Genomic DNA, 25,073 nt, shown 5'->3' with positions numbered 1-25,073 from the left:
CACAGAGTAGGTGTGTAATACTGTGTAAATTATTTAACCTTCCAGGCCATCAGTTACTCTATCAATAAAAATGGGAATAAAATATGTACCTTACAGGATTGTTCTGAAGATTAAATAAATGGAGACAAAGAGGTAGACCAGAGTCTGGTATATAGTAAGTGCTATGTAATTATTTGCTATTATACTAAGCAACCACAGTCTATCCAGATTTAATTTTCTTTAAAAGTCATCTATGGATAAAGAATTATTTTGAAACTCCCTCATATTTAAATGACCAAAACTTCTCTTGTATAGAACCCTATCTTTTCTAGACTTAATAATCCTGATTCTTTTTATTCTTTCTTCACAAGACCTAATTTTAATCCTTTTTTTTTCTATTTGAAAAGATATTTCTTTTGTACTTGTAGCCAGCCAGTATTTCTTTACCTTGTATTTGTGAACTAGCAAAATCACCTAAGTTGTTTAAGTCTAGTTTTAAAAACTAAGAATTTTCAAGATTTACTTTTACCTGTAGATACTGAGAAAGCTGGAATAGTTCCTGAGAGTACATACTTGGAGTGTTAGCAGCAACCTAGAAACAAAATGACACAAGTAGCAATAGTCACACAAAACATTTATAAAAGCCTTTAAAGCAAATCAAGTCCTTGAAATGTCTATTTACTGAAGTATGCAAAATAAAAATTATTTTTCAGCTTAACCAGTTCCTTTCATTTTCAAAATATTTCTGTTCCATGTGTATAATCTGTAAATGGTATTATATATTTTGCTGACCAGTCTGAGATTTATTATAAGCAGGGTGGTGGAACAAGTACTACTTGTGGAAACATTCCTTGATAAACCAAACCACAAGCACAGCACAAAAGCAACACAGTCCTTTCTTAATCCAGAAATCACAACTCATTTACAGGTAGCCATCTTCAAAATGGGATTTGTAGGTGAGGGTGTGGGGAAAGATAGGACATGAAATATAATGCTTTGTCCAATGACCAGAGGCAATGAAAACAGGTCTTTAAAAAAATAAAAACAAAAGAGGGGCGCTTGGGTGGCTCAGTCTGTTATGCATCTGGCTTCAGCTCAGGTCATGATCTCACGGTTTGTGGGTTCGAGCCCCACATCGGGCTCTGTGCTGGCAGCTAGCTCAGAGCCTGGAGCCTGTCTTCCGATTCTGTCTCCTTCTCTCTCTGACCCTCCCCTGCTTGTGCTGTCTCTCTCTGTCTCTCAAAAATAAATAAAAAACGGGGGGGGGGGGTAATTTTTTTTTAAATCTAGAAAGAAAGAAAGAAAAAGAGCTTTGTTTTTTTTCCCTTCTTTAAACCTTATTTAAGTAGGTTTAAGAAGAAAAAGATAGGAAATAATGGTGTTTAAACTACGAACTGCAGAAAAAAATACTTAGAATTCAGGAGTATTATGAAACATTACTTTCTATAAGGGTTTCTTCCAAGTGTGGAACATAAAACCATGGCATTGTTTCTGCACACCCCCACCAAAGAAGAAGGCACTAATAGGTTGCTGTAACATTTATCCATATCTTCAATACTACCAGGCCTATGTGTTAACTTACTAATGATGTTAATAGCATCATTCCTGATTAAGCTCAGAAAGCATATTTTTTTAAAAAATATAACTAGAATTCAGAGAAGCAGCATTATTTTTAAAAGTGAGTCCTAAATTGGCAAGGCCATTATTTACTACTGAAATAATTCTTGGTATTGCTGGACTTGATGATTAACCACTTTTACTTCTAAAAAAGGAATTTAACAGAGAACTTCAGTTTCAGGCTGGCTTTCAGTCTTTATCCACATCGAAGAAAAAAATGTAAAGTATTTTCCCAATAGTTTAGTTAGTACACTAAGAAAAAAATCTACATTAATGTCAAAAGATATATATTTTTTTGCTATTGAGCAATGATATCTACAGTTTATTATACCATTATTTCTGAACAAAAGGAAAAATACTAACAAGTAATTATCACAAAGTTTCTGACCAAATCAGGTTAAAACTGATTTTCAAGGACAATAAAAGAACAATTTCTGTAAACCCATATATCTGTTATTTCTGTATTTCTAGGTATACGTTGGGTGAATGTTTGGGCAGAAAGCTTTAATAAATATTTCTAGACAGAACTGTATCCCAGAAGAAACAGCAGTAACTAACACTTCATACCCCTGGTATGCACAAAACAAAGATTCCTAGTCTATATAACCAGCCATTTACTTGAGATAACAAAGGCTTTTCCTAAGAAATATCCACCCTAAATTCTCCAGATAGAAGACTGAAATTAACCAAATATCTATATACACTGTATGTATTTTGTTACAGAAGAAAAATACATTCCCAGGTAAAGCATATTAAAAACAAACAAAAACATTTTCCAAAGGAATATAGCTGAGTTAGTTTGGAAAAAATCATTACTAACTTACTTTGTCAACAGGACTTGGTAATGGAGCATGGATGACACTGAAAAGAAAAATTTAGAATTTTTATCTAATTTCCTGACAAGAGAGGAAATAGAGTATGACAGGACCGGAATATCTTAAACCCCAAAGCTGCTACACTTGCTTTCACATAATTAAAAGAATGTGAATTATTTTTTAATGCTTCATAAATATATAGCATTCTTAGAAAACAAGGTAATAAGTACACAAATCTACTTTTTACACATATTTTAAAACACAAATTCAAAATTCAAAATGTATTAAATGCCCTTTGAGGGTCCACTATTTAGTGAGTGAGGGCTTAGGTGAATTTCATGGCTATAGAACTTCTATATATCCCTTTTTCATTTTGGAATGTGTAAATTACATTCCTTGAAAATTAAGTATTCCTATACACGAAGTCTTAAAAACCAAAGTTCTATTTGAAAGAAAGCTACAATCTGTAAACTTGTTCTGGTGGAGAACAATTTTAGCTAACAAACAGTATTACTGTTTATCACCCAGCCACCTCCCACATTAACAACTGAAAGCTTAAATGTAAGTAGAAAACTAAACTCAGTACACCTCTTTAAAACTAAGCAGTAAACAGACAGTGTAATTGGTACTAATCGCCTTTTCAGCCTTATAAAGTACTGACAGGCAGGCAGTGAGTGTCCCGTAGCAGTTAAGTATGCAGGCTTGGACGCCGTGCTGCCTGGGTCCAAATTCTGGTTCTACTTACCAGCTGTGCGATCTTGGGCAAGTTACCTAATAAGCACTATAGGTCTCAGCTTCCTCCTCTATAAAATGTGGATAATCATAAAAAAACAACCCTAGGGGTTATTGTGAGTATTAAATGTGCTAATAGAAATAAAGAGCTTTAAACGGTACCGTGAACATGGTAGCACTCGGTCCTACGACCACTCCCAGGAGAGCACGGCAGCTAAGGAAGCCAGGGCCTATCTTACAATGCCTGCTAAGCTGCTGGGTGGGGGCTGGGTTAAGTAGAGAGAACAGAAAGCAAGGCTGCCTCCCACGTCCCCTACCAGTTGCTAATCACTCCATATCCATATCGTAGCTGCTGCTCTGTTAATGGTCACCTTGAAGGTTGACTAGAGTAAAGCTCCTAGATTCAACTGGTTCATCACCTGTAAACTACTGAGAAACTGATCCATGACTTAAACATAGAAATGACTTTGATCCCACTGTAGTAATCACAAACATCCTAAGAACTGTTTCAATCAAATTAGTCACAAATACACTAAAATACTGAATAAAATGGAATAGTAAGAACCAGCACACCCCTCCCTTCTGAGCATACATGGTCCTGTACAGACTCCCACTGAGATCATATAACCCTTTACTTCTTCAATTTTACATGTGTGTTTTTAGGCATGGTGACCAATTTACCTCTGGATCCCGAGAACTTATCACAACACCATGGCAAAGCTGGTGCCCAATAAAGGTTTAAAAAAAAAAAATCACACCAACTTTAGCTTTTCTCTCTAGACCATAAACATGGGATAGACATCTTAAATAAAAACTTTTGTTTTCTTTACTATACAAGTAATACACATTGGTTACATGTGTGCAGTAAAGCAAGAGGAAATTAAGTAAAAATCACCTAATGCCAGCACCCAGAGGTAACCATTGAAGGAATATACCTTTTTCTCTGTTGATATGCACATACAGGAAAATGAACTTAATAAAGTCTAAATGAAGCAAATAGTACTCACAGGGTTTTTTTTATTCTATTTTTCTTAGTGACCAAAGTACAAAATTTTCTGTTCTTGTAAAATTTAGTTAACCAAAGGCTAAAAATCCAGCTAAACATTCCATAAGTAATGTATTTGTGTGTGTGTGTGTAGTATGTATTTTACAGAAACTATCTTGGATATAGATGTATTTTGTTTGGATTATAAGAAAAGTTCATATGCAATAAGGAAATGCAGAAAAAGAAAACCATATTTAGTGTTAGGATTGTGGAATTACAGGCAATTTCTGTTTGTTATCATTTAAAAATTATTTGTACAGGGGTGCTTGGCTGGCTCAGTTAGTGGAGCATGCAACTCTTGATCTCAGGGTCATGAGTTTGATGAGCCCCATGTTGGGGGTAGAGATTACTTTATAAAATAATATTTGTGCAATATAATAAAAATCAAGGAAGAAAAAGAATCTTTTTTTTTCTTTTGAGAAAGAGAGTGCAAGCAGGGGAGAGGGGCAGAGGAAAGAGAGAGAGAAGCTTAAAGAGACTCCATGCTCAGTGTGGAGCTCAACACGGGGCTTGACTCTACAACCCTGGGATCATGACCTGAGCAGAAATCAAGAGTCGGACGTTCAACCAAAGCACCCAGACACCCCAATAACCAACTTCTTGAGAATTATCTAGAGAAGATCTTAAAAGTATTAAATTGTATGTATATAATGTACCTTAAACTCAAAGCATTCTGGTGTACCCCAAAATATCTTGAATGCTAAAAAAGATTACAGTAATAGAAACAGCCAATGATTATCATGTGCTTAATATATGCCAGGTACTACACAAAACTTTAAGTGCGCAAACTTGTTTAATCCTCCTCATAAAATTCCTGCTCCACAGAAAAAAGGAGGTCTGATCAAGTCACAGGATAGGTGGAGTTGGGCTTTGAAACAGACTAGCTGCCTCTAAAGACTATTCTATCTTCCTCCAGCTCTGGAGAAGTGCCTGTCCCAAATCACCTCCAGAAAGTCAGCCAGATTGTGTACAATGACATTGGCAGCCAAATTTTAAATGATGCTAATATTTAACCACATAAGAAAAACCAAACAATGAGAAGGAAACAAGGACAAAGATGAAAAGCAACAGGGAAACAAGAAGGACAGGAACACAGTTCATGAACATAGACTGAGAAAGTCACATGCTCTATTAGATGGAACCTGAGATTCCAGATAACCCTTCGTATAACTGCTCAAAGCTTTTAACTCCATGAAAGAAAAATTTCATTATCACACAGAAACATCAAGGTCTTTAAGAGGCCACACACCATTAGCTGATTAATAGTTATTCTTATTTTTAAAATAAACTTAACCCTTGACTCATAAAAGCTGAGTCACATTGAAGTTTCCAAAGTTAACTGTATTTTTAATAAATAAACCAAAATATAGAATAAGAAACAGATTGTTTTTAATTTAAAATGTTAAGGGGTGCCTGAGTGGCTCAGTCAGCTAAGCCTCTGACTTTGGCTCAGGTCATGATCTTGCAGTGTGTGAGTTTGAGCCCTGTGTCAGGCTCTGTGCTGACAGCTCAGATTTGGTGTCTCCTCTCTCTCTGCCCCTCCCCCACTCCTGCTCCCTAGAGCTCGCTCTTGTGTGCACGCGCTCTCTCTTTCTCAAAAATAAACATTAAATTTTTCTTAGGAAATAAACTTTAAAAATTTTTGGTTTGCTTCAGATATCCTTAAAGCTAAAAAAAAATTGGCAGCTTCTAACTGAAGCAAAATATATAGTAATTCTAATGAAAGCAGACTGTCATGGTAATACGAGAGTCTGCTTTTTTTTTCATTCTTTCCTCTTACTACTCTACTTTGCCTTCAACTTACTGCTTACCTTAACCTCCTATCCTCAGATCTTTGTCTTTGCTTTTGAAAGATAAAAAGTATTATGCTGGGTATAGAAAAAAGCTTCTGGCATATTCAAGGTCTCTCTCTCCCTCCCCAAATAAAAAATGCTTAAGTTTAATTAATAATTACTATAATGATAATATGTGAAAAGCGCCAAGATTAAAATGCACTCATATTTAGATCATAACATTTACATTTTTATGAGTAACTCTTCTCTTTCAAATTTGTCTTCCTTTAAGTAGTCTTTCCACTGCTTCAGAAAAAAAAATATAGCATTGGAAAATCCCTCCAAAATTCCCATCAAAATAGGCTACTAACTATATCAACACCCCTCAAGGTCCTAAAAGATCATGACACAGGCATTAACTTCAGAGGCGATCATACTTTAAGAATCTCATGTTAAATGCAGTTATCACTCAGGGCACCTGGCTGGCTCAGTAGGTTAAGTGTCAGACTTGATTTTGGCTCTGGTCGTGATCTCAGGCTTCATGAGTTGAGCCCCATGTTGGGCTCTGTGCTGACATGGCACAGCCTGCTTGGGATTCTCTTTCTCCTCTTTTCCTCTTTTGCTGACCCTCCCCCATTCTCACCCACACAAGTGTGTGCACACACTCTCTCTCAAAATGAATAAATAAACATTAAAAATAGTATTTTTAGGAGTGTCTGGATGGCTCAGTAGTTAGGCATCAACTTGGTTTCAGCTCAGGTCATGATCTCACAGTTGTGGGTTCGAGCTCCACAATGGGGCCTGGGATTCCCTCTCCCCCTCTCTTTGCCCCTCTCCTATCTGCACTCTCCCTCTCTCAAAATAAATAAACTAAATTAAAAAAAAATTTTTAAATATAGTTATCACTCACCAGTGACTTACATACCCTAAATATTTTGAAAAACAACTAATTATCCATCAAAATATAAATTGTAAAGTTAAATTTGGAAACAAAATAACCTGTGCCTCCCTATATATTATTTACTAGAATTATAGCTAACATGAAAAGCAATTAAAATAAAGTATATTATATTCTAAAATTACTGCATCAATTTTCACCATTATTAGAATAATCGTTAAGTGTTAACAGTATACCACCATCTAGAATGTTATTAACCATGGTAGTTAATACAAAAACTAAATTATACTCACTCTGAGCGGAGCCGGGCTTCCATACCATCTGGTAGAAAAAGTTTTATTGTAGAAACAATACACCCATGGGTAACTGGTTAAAAAAGAAAAATAAGATGGATAAAGTAATTGTTTAAAAACACAAACCTTCATATCTCTCATATTCAAACATATATTTTATTCTTAAATGTAATAACTTCCAGGAAAGGAAAAATCTGATGGTTTAATGACAATATTTATTCCCTTGGAGAAAGTCCTCTCTATGCATTCTGAATCACAGTTGCAAGGCAGAATTACAGATAGAATCATTAAGTGTTCTAACCTCCAATGCTGTGACAGTCCATAAAAGGTCAGTTGAACGCTCAGAAATACAACTGAGGAGAGGAAATGCACTTTTCCCACTATCTGTTGGCATCAAAACCTAACTCCAGCTATTCCCGAGTTTAAAAGTTAGCCCTGATTACTAGTTCTCCTGTCCTCAACCTGTAACTTCTGGCCACACCTCACAAAACTCTGCATAACATGGCTTGAATATGCCACTCAATTCCCCATTTTATGAGTGAGAAAACCAAGACCTCAGACAAGTGAGACTGCTTCTAGGACTCTGTTATTAAATATCAGAGCTGTTGGCTATAGCTCAAGTCTGAGGTTTCCAGTTCATTTTTCAAAATTGTGGTTCTGTATTCTTGGTGCTTTTTCTCCCTTCACCCCTAAACATTTTTATATAACATCACACCAGTCACTTTACAGACAACTTCCTACTATTGGTTCTTATTTCCTCCTTTTCCTTCTGAAGACTTCAAGAGATAAAACTCCACAAAAGCAGCATTTATACAGAGCTTCTCTTTGTATATGGGTTTTATAGAAAAAAACTTTTGGGGCGCCTGGGTGGTTCAATCAGTTGAGCATCTGGCTCCGGCTCAGGTCATGATCTCAAAGTTCGTGGGTTTGAGTCCCACATTGGGCTCTGTGCTGACAGCTAGCTCAGAGCCTGGAGCCTGCTTCAGATTCTGTGTCTCCCTCTCTCTCTCTGACCCTCCCCTGCTTGCACTCTATGTGTCTTTCAAAAATAAAAACATTAAAAAAAAAAAAAAGAAAGAAAAAGGTTTTCTGCTAGTTTAAGGCTGATGGCTTTTTATGTCTCTGTCCTTCAGAGATTACATTTTCCAGGGTTACGGCTCAAAGAGTTCATTTATTTAGTGTACCAAAATCTAGTTAAAAGCTAATGCATAATATACCATCTATGTATAATCTACTGTATCATGATCAGAGGGGTGGCAGTTATATGACTGTATACATTTGTCAAAACAGTGAGTTGTGCTTATAAAATTGGTGTTGCAAGTAAATTATATCTCAATAAAACTTATTAAGACTAGAGCTAATGCATTTATATACGGGTAACTCATTAAGTGATCAGACCCATGAATCATTAAGATGATCTTAAAAACATGAAGTAATATTATTCTGACATCTGGAAATACACAGTAAACTTAAGAAATTTAGCAACGTTTACTCAATTTTCAAATGCCACTTATCCATTCAGCTCAGACCCTCTACTTCCCTTCACCAAACTTGGTATCTGAGTTAGGGGTCCCCAAAGTCTCCTATACCTACTTCTTATAATACTGAGCACACTGCATTACGAATATTTATCATTTATACAACCATTGTCTGACCAGTTAGAGTCAATTCTGTGAGAGGAACAAGGATTGGTTGCTTTTCACTTTTAAAATCCTGTACTAGTCTTTCTGCCATCTTTCCGTGCCACCACAATGGTGCGCATGAATGTCCTGGCAGACGCGCTCAAGAGCATAAACAATGCCAAAAAGAAAGGCAAACACCAGGTTCTTATCAGGCCATGCTCCAAAGTCATCGTCCGATTTCTGACTATAATGACGCAGCATGGTTACACTGGCGAATTTGAAATCTGGGAAAATTGCTGTGAACCTCACAGGCAGGTTAAACAAGTGTGGAGAGATCAGCCCCAGGTTTGATGTACAACTCCAAGATCTAGATCCAAGATCTCCAGAATAATCTGCTCCTGTCCCGCCACTTTGGTTTCATTGTACTGACAACCTCAGCTGGCATCATGGCCCATGAAGAAGCAAGACGAAAACACACTGGAGGGAAAATCCTAGGATTCTTTTTCTAGGGATATAATACGTTCATACAAATAAAATGCCTGACTGGAAAAAAATAAAAATAAAATCCTGTACTAGGGAGAGTTATTTGATACACACTAGGCATTTAATAAATGATTACCGAATGTGCAAAAGAACATGTCTGGTTAATATTTTACAGCTTTCATTACACAGAGGTAAAGACATCTCTTACTTTGAGGACAGTAGGGTTAACCCACCCTTTAAAAAACCACCTAACTCCCTCTTTTTCCTGGCAAAATATAGGAAGGGGAAGATTTATCCCAGCTCTATGGCTCTCCCAGAGATTTACTATAAACAAACTACAATAAATATATGAGCACAATACAAGAAGATCCAGGAGTACTGACACCTGACCAATATATTTATTAAACTGATAATAAAGTCTAAAGAAATCGGTGCAGTGAGTTACAGAATAAGACTGCAGTGCCAGAGCTGACAAGCTGTGATATATTTCAACACAATTTCCATTGCTCAGATTTATCACCACAAAGTCCAGCAACTGGACTGATGTACAAATCTGTGAGATGAATCCGGGGCTAATACTGATTGGGCGGCACAGAGTGGCTGTACTACTGAAAGCACTTGAAGATCACGTCTGACTAAGCTGACCATCTAGTCTAGCCAACCATGCCTTTGAAAAGGTTCTTGTGACAACTAGATACACAGATGCAGCCAACAGTTGTTTTTTTAATTTGCAACAGATAAGTATCTAAAACTACCTACATAAGTCAACTCTAGACAGCAGTATTTTCCAAAATGAAGTGCTACCAGGTGTTAACAAAAAAGGATTTGGGGGTCAGAAAAGTTTGGAAAATACTTGGTAAAAAGAGATGGAAAGCATTTTTATTTTTTTAAATGAGTCCTTCACAGAGCTTAAAGGGCTTTTTGTCCATCATAAGGCTCTAAAAGTAAGATGCATTTTCCAAGTTTATTTGAACATTGAGCATCTCAGTCCCCCGTTTTTGGAACTCTTAACACAGGAACTAATATTAGGGTATTTTATATATGATATATACAGTATTATGAAAAAAACTTTGGCAAGTACTGCTCTAAAATATTCTATGAAGAATTTTGTAAACAAATTTCACTCAAAATTCACCCAGAAACAACATTTACCATATTTCCAAGATTCAAAAATAAAATTAATTGTAAAACACACAAGTTAAAAGTTTCTTGGGCAGATTAAGTAGGGCACAGGATCACTGCCATATTAAATACAAGTACCTGTTGCTTTTTAAAAATTTGTGTTACATCACTTTACATCTGTGAAAAACCTACATTAGTAACTAATTTCCTGACTGAAGAGGATTTTGGCTAATATGAAAATCAAAGCGTAAGCAGCATTCAGCATTTGTTTTGCAGCAAGCTGTTACGGAGATAGTGAGACAGGCCCCACGAAGCTCCTTCCCCATGAAATACGCTCAGCATCTCAGCCTTGAGCTGCCAGAACTTGGAATGTGTCTGGGAGCATGTGTGCTTTATCTCAGCTTACCCTGTGCATCCATTAGCAAGAATGTCCTAAGGTAACAGAAAAGCTTAAGAGAGGTTACTTTTCGGGTCTGGGAACTCTAAACTTTTCCATATAAATTAATGGTAAGTGCTTCTTTATGCCATTTTTTAAAAATGTTTTTTATTTATATTTGAGAGACAGAGAGAGACAACTTGAGGAGGGTAGGGTCAGAGAGAGAGGGAGACACAGAATCTGAAGCAGGCTCCAGGCTCTGAGTTAGCTGTCAGCACAGAGCCCGACGTGGGGCTCGAACCCATGAACCGTGAGATCATGACCTGAGCTGAAGCCAGAAACTCAACCGACTGAGCCACCCAGGCGCCCCACTTTATGCCATTTTTAAAAGGTTTCATAGGAATGCTCTGCTTTCTGACAGCAAGGAAAGCTGTATGCACATGCATTATAAGCTACATGCAAATTTCAGAAATGTTAAAACATGAAAAACAGATGTGTCTGAATCAAAGAAACAAGGTATCTATGGAGAAAAATCTGCAATTACTTAGAGTTGTGAGACTTCATTAAAAATCAAAATGAAGACTACCAAGCTGTCAACTGTGATTTTTTCCTCTATTATCTTACACAGATTATTTTGTTTTTGAGTTAATATATTTACTTTATGGTATGAAGTCAGTCTTTTCTATTGCCTCTTCACACAAACATCACTTAAAAGACCCGTGTTCACTGTGATTAATTTAAAAAGGTGTTTAAGGCCCTGGACTGGGAGACTGAAACTTCTGGGGTATGTTGTAGTCTGGTTCTATTTCTGTTCCTGCACTGAGTAGGAAGATTAACGCTATTCTATATTTGAGTAGTTTGAAAGATCTCTCTCTTTTTTAGTATTTATTTATTTTGAGAGAGAGTACAAGCGAGGAGAGTGGGAAAAAGCAGAGAGAGAGAGAGAGAGAGAGAGAGAGAGAGAGAGAGGAGAGTGGGGGGAGGAGGGGAGAGTGAGAGAGAGAATATCCCAAGCAGGCTCCACACACACTGCATGGAGCCTGATATGGGGCTTGATCCCACAAGAGCAAGACTGAGCCAATGTCAAGAGCCAGATGTTTAATTGACTAAGCCTCCCAGATGCCCCTTGAAGGATCTCTTGAAATGAGTGACAGTAATAGGAAGTACAACAAGTAAGACCAAAGATGTACAAGAAACATGTATAAAACCAAGACCTAAATGAGAGGTATTAACATTTCCAAACTGGGTAATAATCTGCTTCACTGTCTTTTGGCTGCAATCTAAGATAAAAGAGTTACCAAACTTTCATTCCTGAATTTTTTGCTTCATAAAACTTTTGATTTAAAGATTTTTTTTTAAGTCAGTAAAGAGGCAGGGTAAGTTAGCTGAAGAGACAAGTAACATTAATTCTAGAGAAATTTTTGTATTGATATTCTATCATTCTGTCTTCATTCGTGAGTTGGAGCACAGTAATAAAAAGCTTTCCCTTCTCACCTACTTATTTATATCAAGAATAATTCCTATAGGAAAGGTAGCATAAGTGTGTATGCCTTCTCTTTATTTGCTTGTTTTCAAAATGGTTTGTCTAGGCTTCCAAGGGTGACCAAATCTTTCTGCCTTCTTTTTAGTATTATTTAAGTGCATGGATTTATGCACATTTGATATATTTCAATCTATTGTTATTTGCTCAAACTGTCCCATCTTTGATCAATTGGAACTCCGTGTTAATTCCTCAGTTTTCTGACACAACCCTAGCAGTCTTGGATAACTTCATTGCTTTATAATATAACAGAACCTTCTAGGCTTACCCTGTACTTTTCCTGCCTAGACTCAGAGTCAGCGATTTCTCCCAAAAATTCTGTTTTTAGCTATTTATTTGGTGGGGAAAATTCTTTCCCTGTGTATGTGAATTCATTTGCTTCTTTATTTCTCTAGCATACAATGGAGCAATACTAATTGTTGGCTTACTTTTTGATTTATGCACATGGAGCCGTGGTTCTTCGGCTTTACCTGTTTGCCAAACATCACTGAGAACCTGCTGGCTACAAAGCAGTATGCTGGTAAAGACGGGGAAAACCAAGATGACGATGACTAGGTCCTTGTCCTCGAGGAGACTTCAATTTATTTTGTAGAGAGAACGAGAAATATCTAACATAACAACCACGGGGGACATTTTTCACAAATGCTACAAGAGGTACACTATGGGAATTTGGAATAGAAAAGGTGAGGGGAAGGATTTATTAAAAAGGTTAAAAAAAAAAAAAAGAGTTCAGTAGCTAGAAATGGAAGGAAAGGCTGAGAGAAAGGCCTGAGCAAAGGCACAGAAAGAGAAGGAGGGCAGCTGGAGGAGACTGGAGAAGACAGGTAAAGAATGTATTGCAGGGCCCGCCAGGTGCCAGGCCCCAGGCTAATTACACAACACATGTTAACCACTTACACCAAGCCATGTAAATAGTCATTTTTACATCTCATATTACAGATGAGACAGATAAGACAAGGTCAAAAAGGCTAAAGTTAATTTGCTTAAGATTATACCGTTGGCAAGTGGCAGTGCTAGGATTCAAAAAAAATCTTTTCTATAACCACCTTACCTTAAATTCTAGTTTAACAGCTTAACATATATTAAGGAAAGTAATGGGAAACAAAATCAAAACTCTGAACCGAGTCTACATTTTTGAGGGCCTCAAGTGTACAATTAAGCATTTTGGACTTTATTGTACAGTATGGCACAGCCTTCTAAAAGCAGGAGAATGACAAACAAAGCTGTAACAGAAGAATGTGCTGGCGGCAATGGGTTGGCAGAGTACGGCAGTGAGAAGTGTAGAGCTAGCGTAACACCTGAGGCTGGCAACAGGAGACACAAGCAGGAGCAGGGAAAGGAGACAAATGGCCTGGATTGCACAGCTGCTAGGGCTAAGGAAGAGACAAGATTCAGAAAAATATCAGGATTCTGAGTGTTTGAGAGAATGATGGAGTAATAACAAGAAATTGGGAAATTGGTAGAATGTTCTAGTTTGAAGGGGAAATTAAGCTTTGTTCAGGGTAATTATAAGGGGCTCGAAGACAAGGGAAAGCATATAAAAAAGCTGCGGCCAGAAACTTGATTGAGCAGGGTTCTTAAACCAGTTTTCTAAAAGAACAACCAAGGCTTTTTAAAAAACAGGTATGTTCCAGGGTATGTGGGTGGCTCAGGCAGCTCAGCGGCTGACTCTTAATTTCAGCTCAGGTTCTACCTCCCAGTTCACAGGATTGAGCCCCACAATGGGCTCCTGGCTGACAGCATGGAGCCTGCCTGGGATTCTCTCTCCCTCTCTCTCTACCCCTCCCCAATGCGTGCACATTTTTTCTCTCACTCTCTCTCAAAATAAATAAATAAACTTTAAAAAAATAGGTATGTTCAGTCTCCACACCTTGCAAATCTCCTTCTTAGGACTGAAGAGTGGGATCTGGATATCTGTAGTTTTAAAAGTTCTGCAGGTAATTGTGCTGCAGATAATTCCTGGGTGGAGAATCCACTTTTTAAGTGAACAAAAGAAGACTGCCATGCCATCAGATTCTTAGTCACCCCTGCAAATCTGGCAGAATCTCTGCTGAATCAGCTTTGTGATTTTCCCTAGCAGCTGAAAAGTGGAAGAACATAAAGCTTCTGGTGAAAGTTACCAAAAGCTAGGAATGAAAAAAGACAGCAAAGCCAAAAGTGAAGGGGTAGTCTAGAAGTTAGTAAGAATAACTTTGAAATGGCCAATGACAGGTTTGAAAGGACAGACAGGTAAAGAAGCCTGGGGTGTAGCTACTGAGAAAGAGATATAGACTTAATGGCAAGAAAAGATGATACAAATCACTGGCAAAGGTTTTAGGAATAATAAAAGTACCTGTCACAGAGATGAGAACTTTGTATACACTTTATCAGTGTTCACATCGAACATCATATCATAAACCTTGAGGTAGGTAGTAGTATCAAGAGTCCCATTTTATTAGATGAATAAATTAAAGTTTATATAGGTTAAAGAGAAGTAACTGAGTCACAGCAAAATAGAAAGGGTGGTGGAGAACAAGAAGGTTGCCAGTTTCTGATCCACATATTAAGCTTCTGGGTTAGGATGAAGGTTGTCAAAATTTTAGTCGAGGTAAGGTGGTAGGAAGAACTTATGTAACATGGTAGAATAAGATTCATAAGACATTTTAAAATTTATTAACCAGTATGTACCAGGCTGCACGTGGAGATTCAACAATGAAGACAGACACACCACCTGCTCTTGTGCAGCTTGCTGTTTAGTAAGGGAGACAAACAAAGGAGACTGTAATGTGCAAAACGGACATGGAAAGGCACCTTCTCCAGCCTAGAAAAGTTTCTAGCCAAAGGAAAAAGCACGTGCAAGGGCTTGAAGACCAGAAAAGACAAGGTCTATTGCGGGGAGTAAAAGTAATTGAGGGCAGTTTGAGCACAATGCAAAAGGAAGATACACTAACCTTGTTCATAATAGGCCCCTTGTTCAAAGGGGCTTACCTCGAACAGATATTGGTGAAGTGGACCTCGGTGATGCAACTCGGTGATATAACTGCAGTTATAGGCCAAGTTTACAGAACTAACTGGCCCCAAGCTTTGCAGCAGAGGTTTACTACAATGTTACATGACCCAGGAAACACATGCTCTGTCTGAGCAGTTTGTGGGTTTTAGAACAGAAGAATAGCTAGCACTGGGCTCCTAAGGCCCCATTCCAGGTAAATCTGATAGGCTGGCTTTCTCTTTTCCTTGCTTCTTAAAAAAAAAAATCTGTTAGAATATCATCCTATTTGTTTACAATATTTCATATCTTTAGGGCAAGTTTGTACAGTACTGACTGACCAATGAGTTTTCTTTGTGGAGTCACACTATGTGGAAAGCCAAACATCAAAATCAGCTTGTTTTGGAAAGGATGGAATAGAATAGACACTAATATGAATGGGTATGCTCAATGACATCAGGTTCCTATCACCTTTTTAATAAAATTATGATTGTATACACACATACATGTATTAAAAAACCATTTTTGTATATATTTTTTGAAATTTCCTTTTACACATACATTATTTTTTACATAAATATGTAAATGTCACAGATAGTGGAAGGTTTTTAATTGCAGTTTTATTAGCACCACGCTTTTTAATTTGGCTCCCTCTCCTTTACTTCTCCTTTCCACCCACTTCAGGGTGACTCACAGTAATGACCACACGCATCCCTCCATGCTTTATTCCCCATGTTCAAATAATCAGATACGAGCATACATTTTTGCCTACACTTATAGGAAATGGTGAGACTTTTTTAAATTTTCTTTTTTTTTTTTTTTTTAACATTTATTCATTTTTTGAGAGAGAGACAGAGCGTGAGAGGGAGGGGCAGAAAGAGGGAAACACAGAATCAGAGGCAGGCTCCAGGCTCCGAGCTGTCAGCACAAAGCCTGACGCCAGGGTCGAATTCACAAACTATGAGATCTTGACCTGAGTGAAGTCAGCCACTTAACCAACTGAGGCACCCAGGAGCCCCGAGACTTCTTAAAATAATGGAATTATTAATAATAATTCTCTCCTCAACAATATATCTTATAGAAATTCCTGCAATTCATACACTCCTAATTTAACCTTTTTAACAGCTACATCTTGGGCAATTTTTAAATTATGCTTTTACTGTGTTTTTTTGTTCAATGCACACTGATGCAAAAAAATCCTTTCATACATCCTCACAAGCTATTTTTTGTAATTTCATAATTTTATATCCTTACTTTAAATGTGTTCAAAAGCACTATGAAGTACTGTTTTGCATTAATTCATGTTTTATGTAAATAGTATTGTACTACACACATCCTTCTGTAATTTGCTTGAGATATAATGTTTGAAATTTATCCTTATTAATATCGCTTCTCAGCCTTTTGATTAAGATCAAGTGAAATTTATCCTTATTGATATGCAAATTCACTTCATACATTTTTATACCTGTATAGTATTTGTGTTATTTTTATTCTATTTTAATTAGAATTCTTACTTAATTTTCTCTATTCATTCTACTTATTTAGAATTTTTATTAGTAACAACTCCTAAATTTAATAAAATGTCTTTTCTTTCTTTCATTTTGTTTTGTTCTGTTTTCAGAGTTTGGCTTTATTTTGCAGTATAGAACTCATTTGAAGCCATATGGAGACAGACATCACTGAAGTGAAGGCTCTGTCAAATCAATACTGCATTGCAGCGCGGTCTGTTGAAGAAGCCAGACCTGGGATACAAAAGCAGCTTCTACATTTATCTATTTTATGATAGGTTTCTTTCCCCCTTTGCTCTCTTCAATTTTATAAGGTTAAAATACCACACACAGTCTTCCTCCAAAATGACTCTCCTAGTCTGGCGTTGCGTTAGAATTTTAGGCCCACATACCCCCAACTTTGTGGCCGTGTTACGTGGGCACTCATAATATTTGACAGAACACAAAATGTAAAAGTATAGGGAAAACATAGGGATGCTGTCCCAAATTGTGGAATATTCAATTCTGAATCTCCTTAATGTTATGAGGACAGCACACAAGTTGTACTGATCCAGCTCCTGAGCAGTAAAAGCACCTAACTGCAAAGGCTACACTGATTAAAAGACACAAATACTATATCAAGAGCTGTATATCAATATCAATGTTTTTTAAAAACTGATCCTTCACTGGCGGGGGCGGGGGGGGAAGCCAGTATTGGTTAAACTGAACAGAATATGGTAACCTGCCAATTCTGAATAACCATTCCACAAAAACAAGACACATTAGAAAAAGGAGGAATGGGGCGTCTGGGTGGATCAATCTGTGAAGCATCCAACTCTTGATTTCAGCTCAGATCATGATCTCAGGGTCATGAGACTGAACCCTGATAGGAGCCTGCCTAAGATTCTCTCTCCTCCCCTCCCCCCCCCATTAAATTTAAAAAGAAAGAAAGGGAAAGAATATTTAGTTTAGGAATACTTAGGAATTTCAGTTTTGATTACAAAAGCAGGCCTTACAATATTGATTTCATACAGTATACATCATTTGCCAAAGGTTAAGTTTGTTCTAATTAGTTGATAAAATGTACTGCTGTTAGGCTTCCCCACAGATGTCATTTTTCTTGTGCTTCATTTCCTCAAAGTCAAACTTGGATTTGGTCATCCTCTTATGGATGTCTTTAATGTCATCACAAGCTGTCTCAAAGTGAGTTGGAGCATCATATGTGCAGGAAATAAAGACATGGCTTTCTGTTACCAAATTTTTTGGTACAAAGAAGTCAATGATGCTAACAAATTTTTGCTCAATTGGTTCCTAAAGCTCCAAAGCTGGTCTGATTCCTTTCTCTAGTTCCTTGGTCTCTACCGCTGTACCATGGAGATGTACTTCCTTTGTGCTGCCATATTGTGTGTGGAGGAGATCAAGCAGACATAGCTATGTGACTTCCACTGGGTCCTGGGGAGTGATGATCTGGCAGGATTGGCATCACTTGTGTTCTTGGGGGTGGCTGAAGATGCAGATAACTCTGATCAGCTGGACCACTTTTTCTATCCAGTCTTTTACATAGCTGGGATCACAAATGAGCTGCTTACAGCAGCAACCTTTCCTTCAGATTTCACACTAATCACTTTTCCATTTTGCAGAATGATTTTTTTCAGTGGTTTACTGAGCGTGTAGGTAACACCATAAATAGCACTCAACCCTGCAAATTCTTGTGGAAGTTTTTCAAGGCCACAGAGTGGATAAAAGTATGCCATATCTTGCCGGAGACTTACCATAAAGTTTAATCCTATTAATGGTTTCAAAACGTGGTTAATTTAAATAGTCATCAGTTCTATTAAGTGCCAGGGCATGGCCAGCAAAATCTATGACATCTTGTACCAAGTTAAATTTCTTGTCAAACTCTCACATTGCAGTCTTCTTGATCAACACCCTCAAAAGTTCTGGGAAGTAACACTTTTTAACAGTCCCATTAAACTAGATGCCAGGGCTTCTGCTTTAGTGGAAGGAACCTTGGAGATTTTTCCTCCCTAGACAAAGCCCCTTTCAGTCACTTTGAAATCCAGATAGCGAGTAACCTCTGTATAAAGCAGCATCTTTTGGCTCTGAGCATGGATCCACCATGCCAGTAAAGTCTGTGAGTCCGAGTTTAGGACCCTGTGAGCCTAAACCTGTAATAAAGCCCTTTGCTCTTGCATGCGTGGGGGGGAAATAAAGAGCATCTTTTTTTTTTTTTTTAATTCTTTTAAGTTTATTTTGAGAGAGAAACAGAGAGGGCAAGTGGGGAAGGGGCAGAGAGAGGAGAGAGAGAGAATCCCAAGTAGGCACTGCATTGTCAGCATAGAGCCCAATGCGGGGCTCTAATCTACGAACCGAGAGACCATGACCTGACCAGAAACCAAGAGTCAGATGCCTAACTGACCAAGCCACCCAGGCACCCATGTATAAAGCACCATCTTAACCAGCTGACCATTGGCCATAAGGAACTTAGGAACTAAGACAACATTCCAGTCTCCTCCTCTCCCCATTAATGCCAGTGATGCTCCTGGTATTTTAAATCTTTTGTAGAAATCTTCCAGAGGTGTTATAGATGCACTTTTTCCTCAATATAGGTTTCTATCCATGTGAAGAATTTTCTTTTCATTCATTGATGCTATACCTGACAGGATATATTCCATCAGGCCAGCGCCCAGTGCAATCACAGATCACACCTTACTCCGCATTCATGGCAAGGGGAGGGCAGGGACCAATGCCCAAGGAAAGGAGAAAGCACAGGGACTCTAGGGCCAGGGGCTATAAGCCCACCCTGAAATAAGAGGGGAACTGTTCAGACTCCTCAGGTCCTGTCAGAAAAGGGAAGCCAGGACTTGAGGTAAAATGGAGCTGGAGAGGAGGGAGGCCAGCCGCCACCTCAGCTGGGAAGAGAAGGATCAAGTGTTTTTTCAATACCTGCTGGTTATACAGTTACGTATTTTTCAGTTTTCGTTTGTGGATGATGTTGGTAAGATTTCCCCAATACTGAATCATTTTTGCATTCCTGGAATAAAACTTCCTTTGTTGTTAATTCTAGTTTCTTTTCTGAAGTTAATTTATTAATACCTTAATCAGAATTGTTCATCTATTGTCACAGGTGAAATTAGTTCTAGTTTTCTTTTTTTGTACTATATCTTTATCAGAATCCTGCATAAAGGATTTTGACAGGTTTCGACCTTAATGCATGTTTGGGTTATTTAAATAACATTGAATTTATCTGTTCTTAAAAATAAGCTAAATTCTAGCCCTGAATTCCTGTTTCTGGTCAATCTATAATAACTTCCTCTTCTCTTTTAAAAAAATCAAGGTACTCAAGTTTTCTACATCTTGGGGTAATTTTGCTAGAAAAACAATTTACTCTTGCTTTTTTTTCCTTTTTCTTTGCCATAGGTTGACATGCACTTTCCTAAAATTCTTTTAGTATGTCCTGTATCTGTGTTTATGTATCTTTCCTCATTCCTTATCTTACATATTTCTGCTAGTATTTTTTTAACCTAGTAAGAATTACCCATTTTATTGTTCGCTGGTTGGTTGATTTATAGAGAACCAGCATTTGGTTTCTTTATCCCTTCTACAGTTTTTTGCTTATTTCATTAATTTCTGCTTTTTATTTCCCAGCTTCTTTTTGTTTTTTTTTTTTTCTAATTTCTTCTAACTGCCAAGTTCCTTCATTGTCTTTCTTCTTTAGTACAGAAGGAATTTAAAATCACAATTTTTATTTGAGCAAAGGATTTACTGTATTTTGGTATAAGTCCCCTTTCCTTTCCTTTCTATATAGTTTAAAGGTCCCCTTTTGATTTCTTCTTTGATCCAGGGGTTATCCTGCAGTGTTGTATATTTCAGCAGGATTTTCCAAGTAATATAAAGCTTATCACAGTACTGCTTAGCATGGGACAAAGTCTAACTTTTTTCCTGGCATGTGCTTAAAGGGGTAGTACTCAACTTAGTGACACAGCTTATTCCAAGAGGACATGCACAACATAAGTCAACTTTCTGAAGGCAGTATATAACAAAAAAAACAACATTTTAAATGGTGAAGAAATTTTCTTAATTCCCTTAAAGTTGGCATAAAAGATAGTCAAATTTTCAAAGAAGCCTGTGAGAATCTAATGTTGCTAAAATAATAGTGCACTAATAACAACCTGAATTTCAGGATTGTCCTTTTAGCTTCTTACAACATGTTCTAAAGAGTGTCTTTCATAGTTTCATGGGAGAGAAGAGTAGGAAGGAGTTTGGAAAGAACTACATTCTAGAACAGTCAGCTTCCTAGAGAGCTGTATATATGTTAGCATTTTAAAGACTCTGAGAAGTCCTGTTTACCTTTGGTTAACTAAGCATTTCCTAAATGTATTTGATAACCTCATTCTTATATTAATTAATACCATTAATTCTCTTAGGGAAATGCAAGCCTCTTGGCTTCTTAGACAGACATTCCCCAGAGAAAACACATAATCAAACTGTCTTCTCTGCAGGTTACTTACAGCGATCTTAAATAAGTTGCGTTTTCTTAGTAAGGACTCAATATTCTGCCTCAAAATATAAACTTTCTTTCCTATTTTACAATTGTAAATGGAAATTCCTAAGATTTTGACTCTACCCAATTTCAAATATCAAAACCTAACTTCTGGAGGAGACTATCAAAACTCAATACAAATAAACTGCAGTTGCAACAACCAGTGAAAGTGTAGAAACTTATGCAGACACGCGCACACACAGCAGCAGCATCACCACCCAGCCACCGTCACTCTCCCCCATGCCTACTGTGCAAAACGTCAGAGACTGAGGTCTTAGGTAGGGTATCACCGATCCAAGTATGCTCAGAGAAGCCAAAGGAGAAACTTGTCAATTGCTTCCACTGTCCATATTAAACTAAGAGAGTGGAACTGCACACTTTTGGCTCCTACTCATTTAGTTTTATGATCCAGCCATATAATTTCATGGTCATAAAGTAGACAGTAAACCAGGTAGAACCAGGAAGCTTCAGAACTGTACCAATAAAGCCAATCTACGTCTATTTAGCTAGAGAACTTCTAATTTCAAAACCTGTGAGATGTGAAATTTTATGTCTTCATAGGTACTATGAACTGCCTACAGAACCCTGATTTTGTTTGAGCCCAAATGTATGCACAACTGGAAGGGTTAAATCATAGCTGACCTATGGCAATCATGGAGCTCTGGATACCATCTGCCAGGTAAATAACTTCCCAGGCTTCTTCGTAGCCATAGGTAGCTATGCATGTGGCCAGTGAGACAAGAAGAATATAAACCTGCTCAGAGAAGTCTATGGAAGATTGTTCTTTCAACATTAAAAAAAAAAAAAAAAGTAAAAAAGCCACACAGGAAGACATTTTGTCCCAGCCTCGCAGTTTTTGCCAAGGACACTGGCATGAGGAAAATAAGGCATGGGGCTGCCGCCATCCCTCTTTAACCATGAGGTGACAAGCAAAAACATAAGGAAAGGCGTAAGCAAACAACATGTTCAGGGCAGCAGGGTGGGAGGGCAGTAAGAACCCTGGATTCCTGATAACACCACTGAGTCAGGTGAACAAAGTCTGAGCCACCCTCCTGACTCGCTCACAATAAATATCCATATGGTCTCAGCTCCTGTTGGATGGGGATGCTGTCCCTGCGGCCAGCTGCTTCCTAAATTAAGACAGGAATGTCCTATATTTTCATACTGTGATGAAAAATATAAATCACTTATAACCGTGTCAGAATTTAAATTTTTAGAAAAGCAGTAGTAAAAGTAAGAGATTTTTGACTTTTCACTGTATATAATGCTAAATGTAAATTGCTTTTACAAACATGAAATGTTTTATAACATTAAATAGACATCTTTTAAGTTAAAAAGACAAATAGGAAAATTGATCCATACCCGTACCTTTCCGTGTGTTCTCCGTTACATCTACCCCAAACTGGATAATGTCACCAGAAAGAATTTCACATGGTGGACTTTCTTCCGAGCCTCGACTCAATCTCTGGCTATTTATAAAGGTACCGTTACTACTTTTAGTGTCTTGGAGATAAAACTGCAAACAAACAAACAAAAAGAGCCAAAGATTAATACTAATAATTCCAAACCCACTTTAAGAAAAAGGACTTCCAACTTTACACACTACAAAAGGTGGATTTTTCCCCCAATCAATTCAAAACACTTGTTTCAGCTAAGGTTCTCATTTAATATATATAAAATTAGAACCTGGACACCAACTGATTTAAAATCCAGCTAGCTCGCCAAAATGGTGCCATCACTCTGATAAAAAGTTTTATAAAATCCTCAAAATGTTAAACAAAAAGTTATCAGCAATTCTACTCTGAGGTATATGTGCAAGAAAACTGAAAACATGTCACAAAAATCTGTACATAAATGTTCATAGCAGCATTATTTATAACAGCCAAACAGTGAAAACAACCCAAATGTCCATCAACTAATAAATAGGTACACAAAACGCAGTTATGTTCATATTTTATTATATTATTTGGCAATGTAAAATAATGAACTACTGATTCATCCCACAACATGGATGAATCTTTAAAATGCTATGCTAAGAAGTTAGTCACAAAAGGCCATATATTATAGAATTTCATTTATAATATCCAGAATAAGCAAATTCACAGAGATAAAAAGCACATTTGTGCTTGTAAGAGGTTGAGGTGCCAGAGGAAAAGGGGTAAAGGGGTGGGAGATTAGTGGTGAGGAATGACTGCTAGTGGGTACAAGGTTTCTTTTTGGGATGATTAAAAAATAAAGCTATGATTTTTTTTTAAGTCAGGTAGATAAGATTCTAATTCTATACTTCCATCTCACTCTTTGTAATTTTGTAGACTATCTGGGTTAAATCAAAGGAAGTGTTTATTTCACAGGCAAGGACAACTAGTTTTAGGCAACACCTATAATTAATAGCCATCAGCTAGCTAACGTACTTGGTATCAGAAACGATACATCTTCATTCAGTAAATTCTCTGTAATAAACCACATCAGAGACACCAGGAACTAAAATACTAGAATTGGCTACAAAGCTACTACTTCTTGACCTACTAAACTTGACTTTCATCACCTGGGTAATTTCCCTCTTTAAAAAGGTGAGGGAGTGGCGCCTAGATGGTTCAGTAGGTTAAGTGTCCAACTTCAGCTCAGGCATGGTCTCGGGGTTTGTGAGTTCAAGCCTGGCATTAGGCTCTCTGCTGTCAGTGAGAAGCCTGCTTCTGATCCTCTGTCTCTCTCTTTCTGCCCCTTCCAGCTTGCTCACTCGTTCTCTCATTCTCTCTCTCAAAAATAAACATTAAAAACATTTTTTAAGGGAAGGAGGGGGTGCCTGTGTGGCTCAGTCAGTTGAATGTCCAACTCTTGATTTCAGCTTAGGTCATGATTCCAGGGTTGTGGGATCAAGCCCTGTGTAGAGCTCCATACTGAGTGTGGAGTCTGCTTGAGATTCTCCATCTCCCCCCCTGCTTCCTTTTGACCCTCTCCCCTGTTCACACTCTCACTCTCTCTAAAATAAAAAGGTTTTAATTAATTTAAATAAGTAAATAAATAAGGGGGGTAGCAGGAGGCACAGGAAGTCTATCTATTTATCACCTACATTTTCTAAAAGAAATTAGGAACAATTGGAATCATGCACAATAAACTTACTAGGAAGAAAACAACCAATAAAAAAAGATGTACCTTTCTTTTTGCATTTTTCTACACTCTCCAGCCCTGCTTATTCTAGCAACATATTTTCACTGAATTCCTTCCTAAGGAAGAGAGGAAAGAAGAAAACTAATATTTATTAAAATATATATTACACCACCAGGCCCTCATTTAATCTTAACATTAAAGCTATGATACAGATATTACTTCCATTTGTAAATGAGAAAAACGAGGCATATGCAAGTATCTTCCAGAGGTCACAGAGCTAGGAGCAAGGATAAAATAAGAGAACTGAAAGGGCCATTTTTCCCCCATTACCTCACACTGACCTTTATATTTCATTTATCTTTCACTCCTTCCATAAGCTCTTTTCCAAAATGAAATACAACAACTTGCAGCAAATATGAAAAAGACATTCTTTTCATTAATTCTTAGGTGACTATATAAAGGCTACCAGGCTGTCTATAAGTGACTTATTCTCCATTTGTAATTTAAAAAGACCAAATGTTACTTTGGCTAGTAGTTTGAATATTTAATTACAGATCATTAATAATAAAAATTGTGTTGATACATGACAACTCCATTTGAAATGGGCAGGCCTTCCCATTTCACACCAGGGAGAAAGGCACAGGTAATACCGTCAAGTAGGAACACTTATCCTCCA

At 37.4% G+C, this 25,073-nt stretch overlaps 1 protein-coding gene and 2 pseudogenes across 16 annotated transcripts in view; 1 reads left to right on the top strand and 2 right to left on the bottom strand.

The window, feature by feature from the left end:
* Window positions 1-25,073, bottom strand: part of SLMAP (sarcolemma associated protein) — a 139,307-nt gene that overhangs the window by 57,735 nt on the left and 56,499 nt on the right. For 10 of the 16 annotated variants that reach the window (XM_029916312.1, XM_029916325.1, XM_029916319.1 and 7 more), the window contains exons 2-5: window positions 22,652-22,805; window positions 7,152-7,224; window positions 2,421-2,457; window positions 509-571 (exon numbers count right to left, since the gene is read on the bottom strand). In XM_029916312.1, the coding sequence (XP_029772172.1) occupies window positions 509-571; window positions 2,421-2,457; window positions 7,152-7,224; window positions 22,652-22,805 (327 nt within the window). The remainder of the gene's footprint in view (window positions 1-508; window positions 572-2,420; window positions 2,458-7,151; window positions 7,225-22,651; window positions 22,806-25,073) is intronic. The other 6 variants (XM_029916313.1, XM_029916317.1, XM_029916322.1 and 3 more) reach the window with 1 other exon arrangement.
* LOC115273318 lies at window positions 8,903-9,282 on the top strand (annotated as a pseudogene).
* On the bottom strand, window positions 17,839-19,442 carry LOC115273295 (annotated as a pseudogene).

This window comes from Suricata suricatta, chromosome 12 (genome assembly GCF_006229205.1).
Source record: "Suricata suricatta isolate VVHF042 chromosome 12, meerkat_22Aug2017_6uvM2_HiC, whole genome shotgun sequence".
Lineage (NCBI taxonomy): Eukaryota > Metazoa > Chordata > Mammalia > Carnivora > Herpestidae > Suricata > Suricata suricatta.
This window is presented reverse-complemented; position numbering and strand designations above follow the sequence as displayed.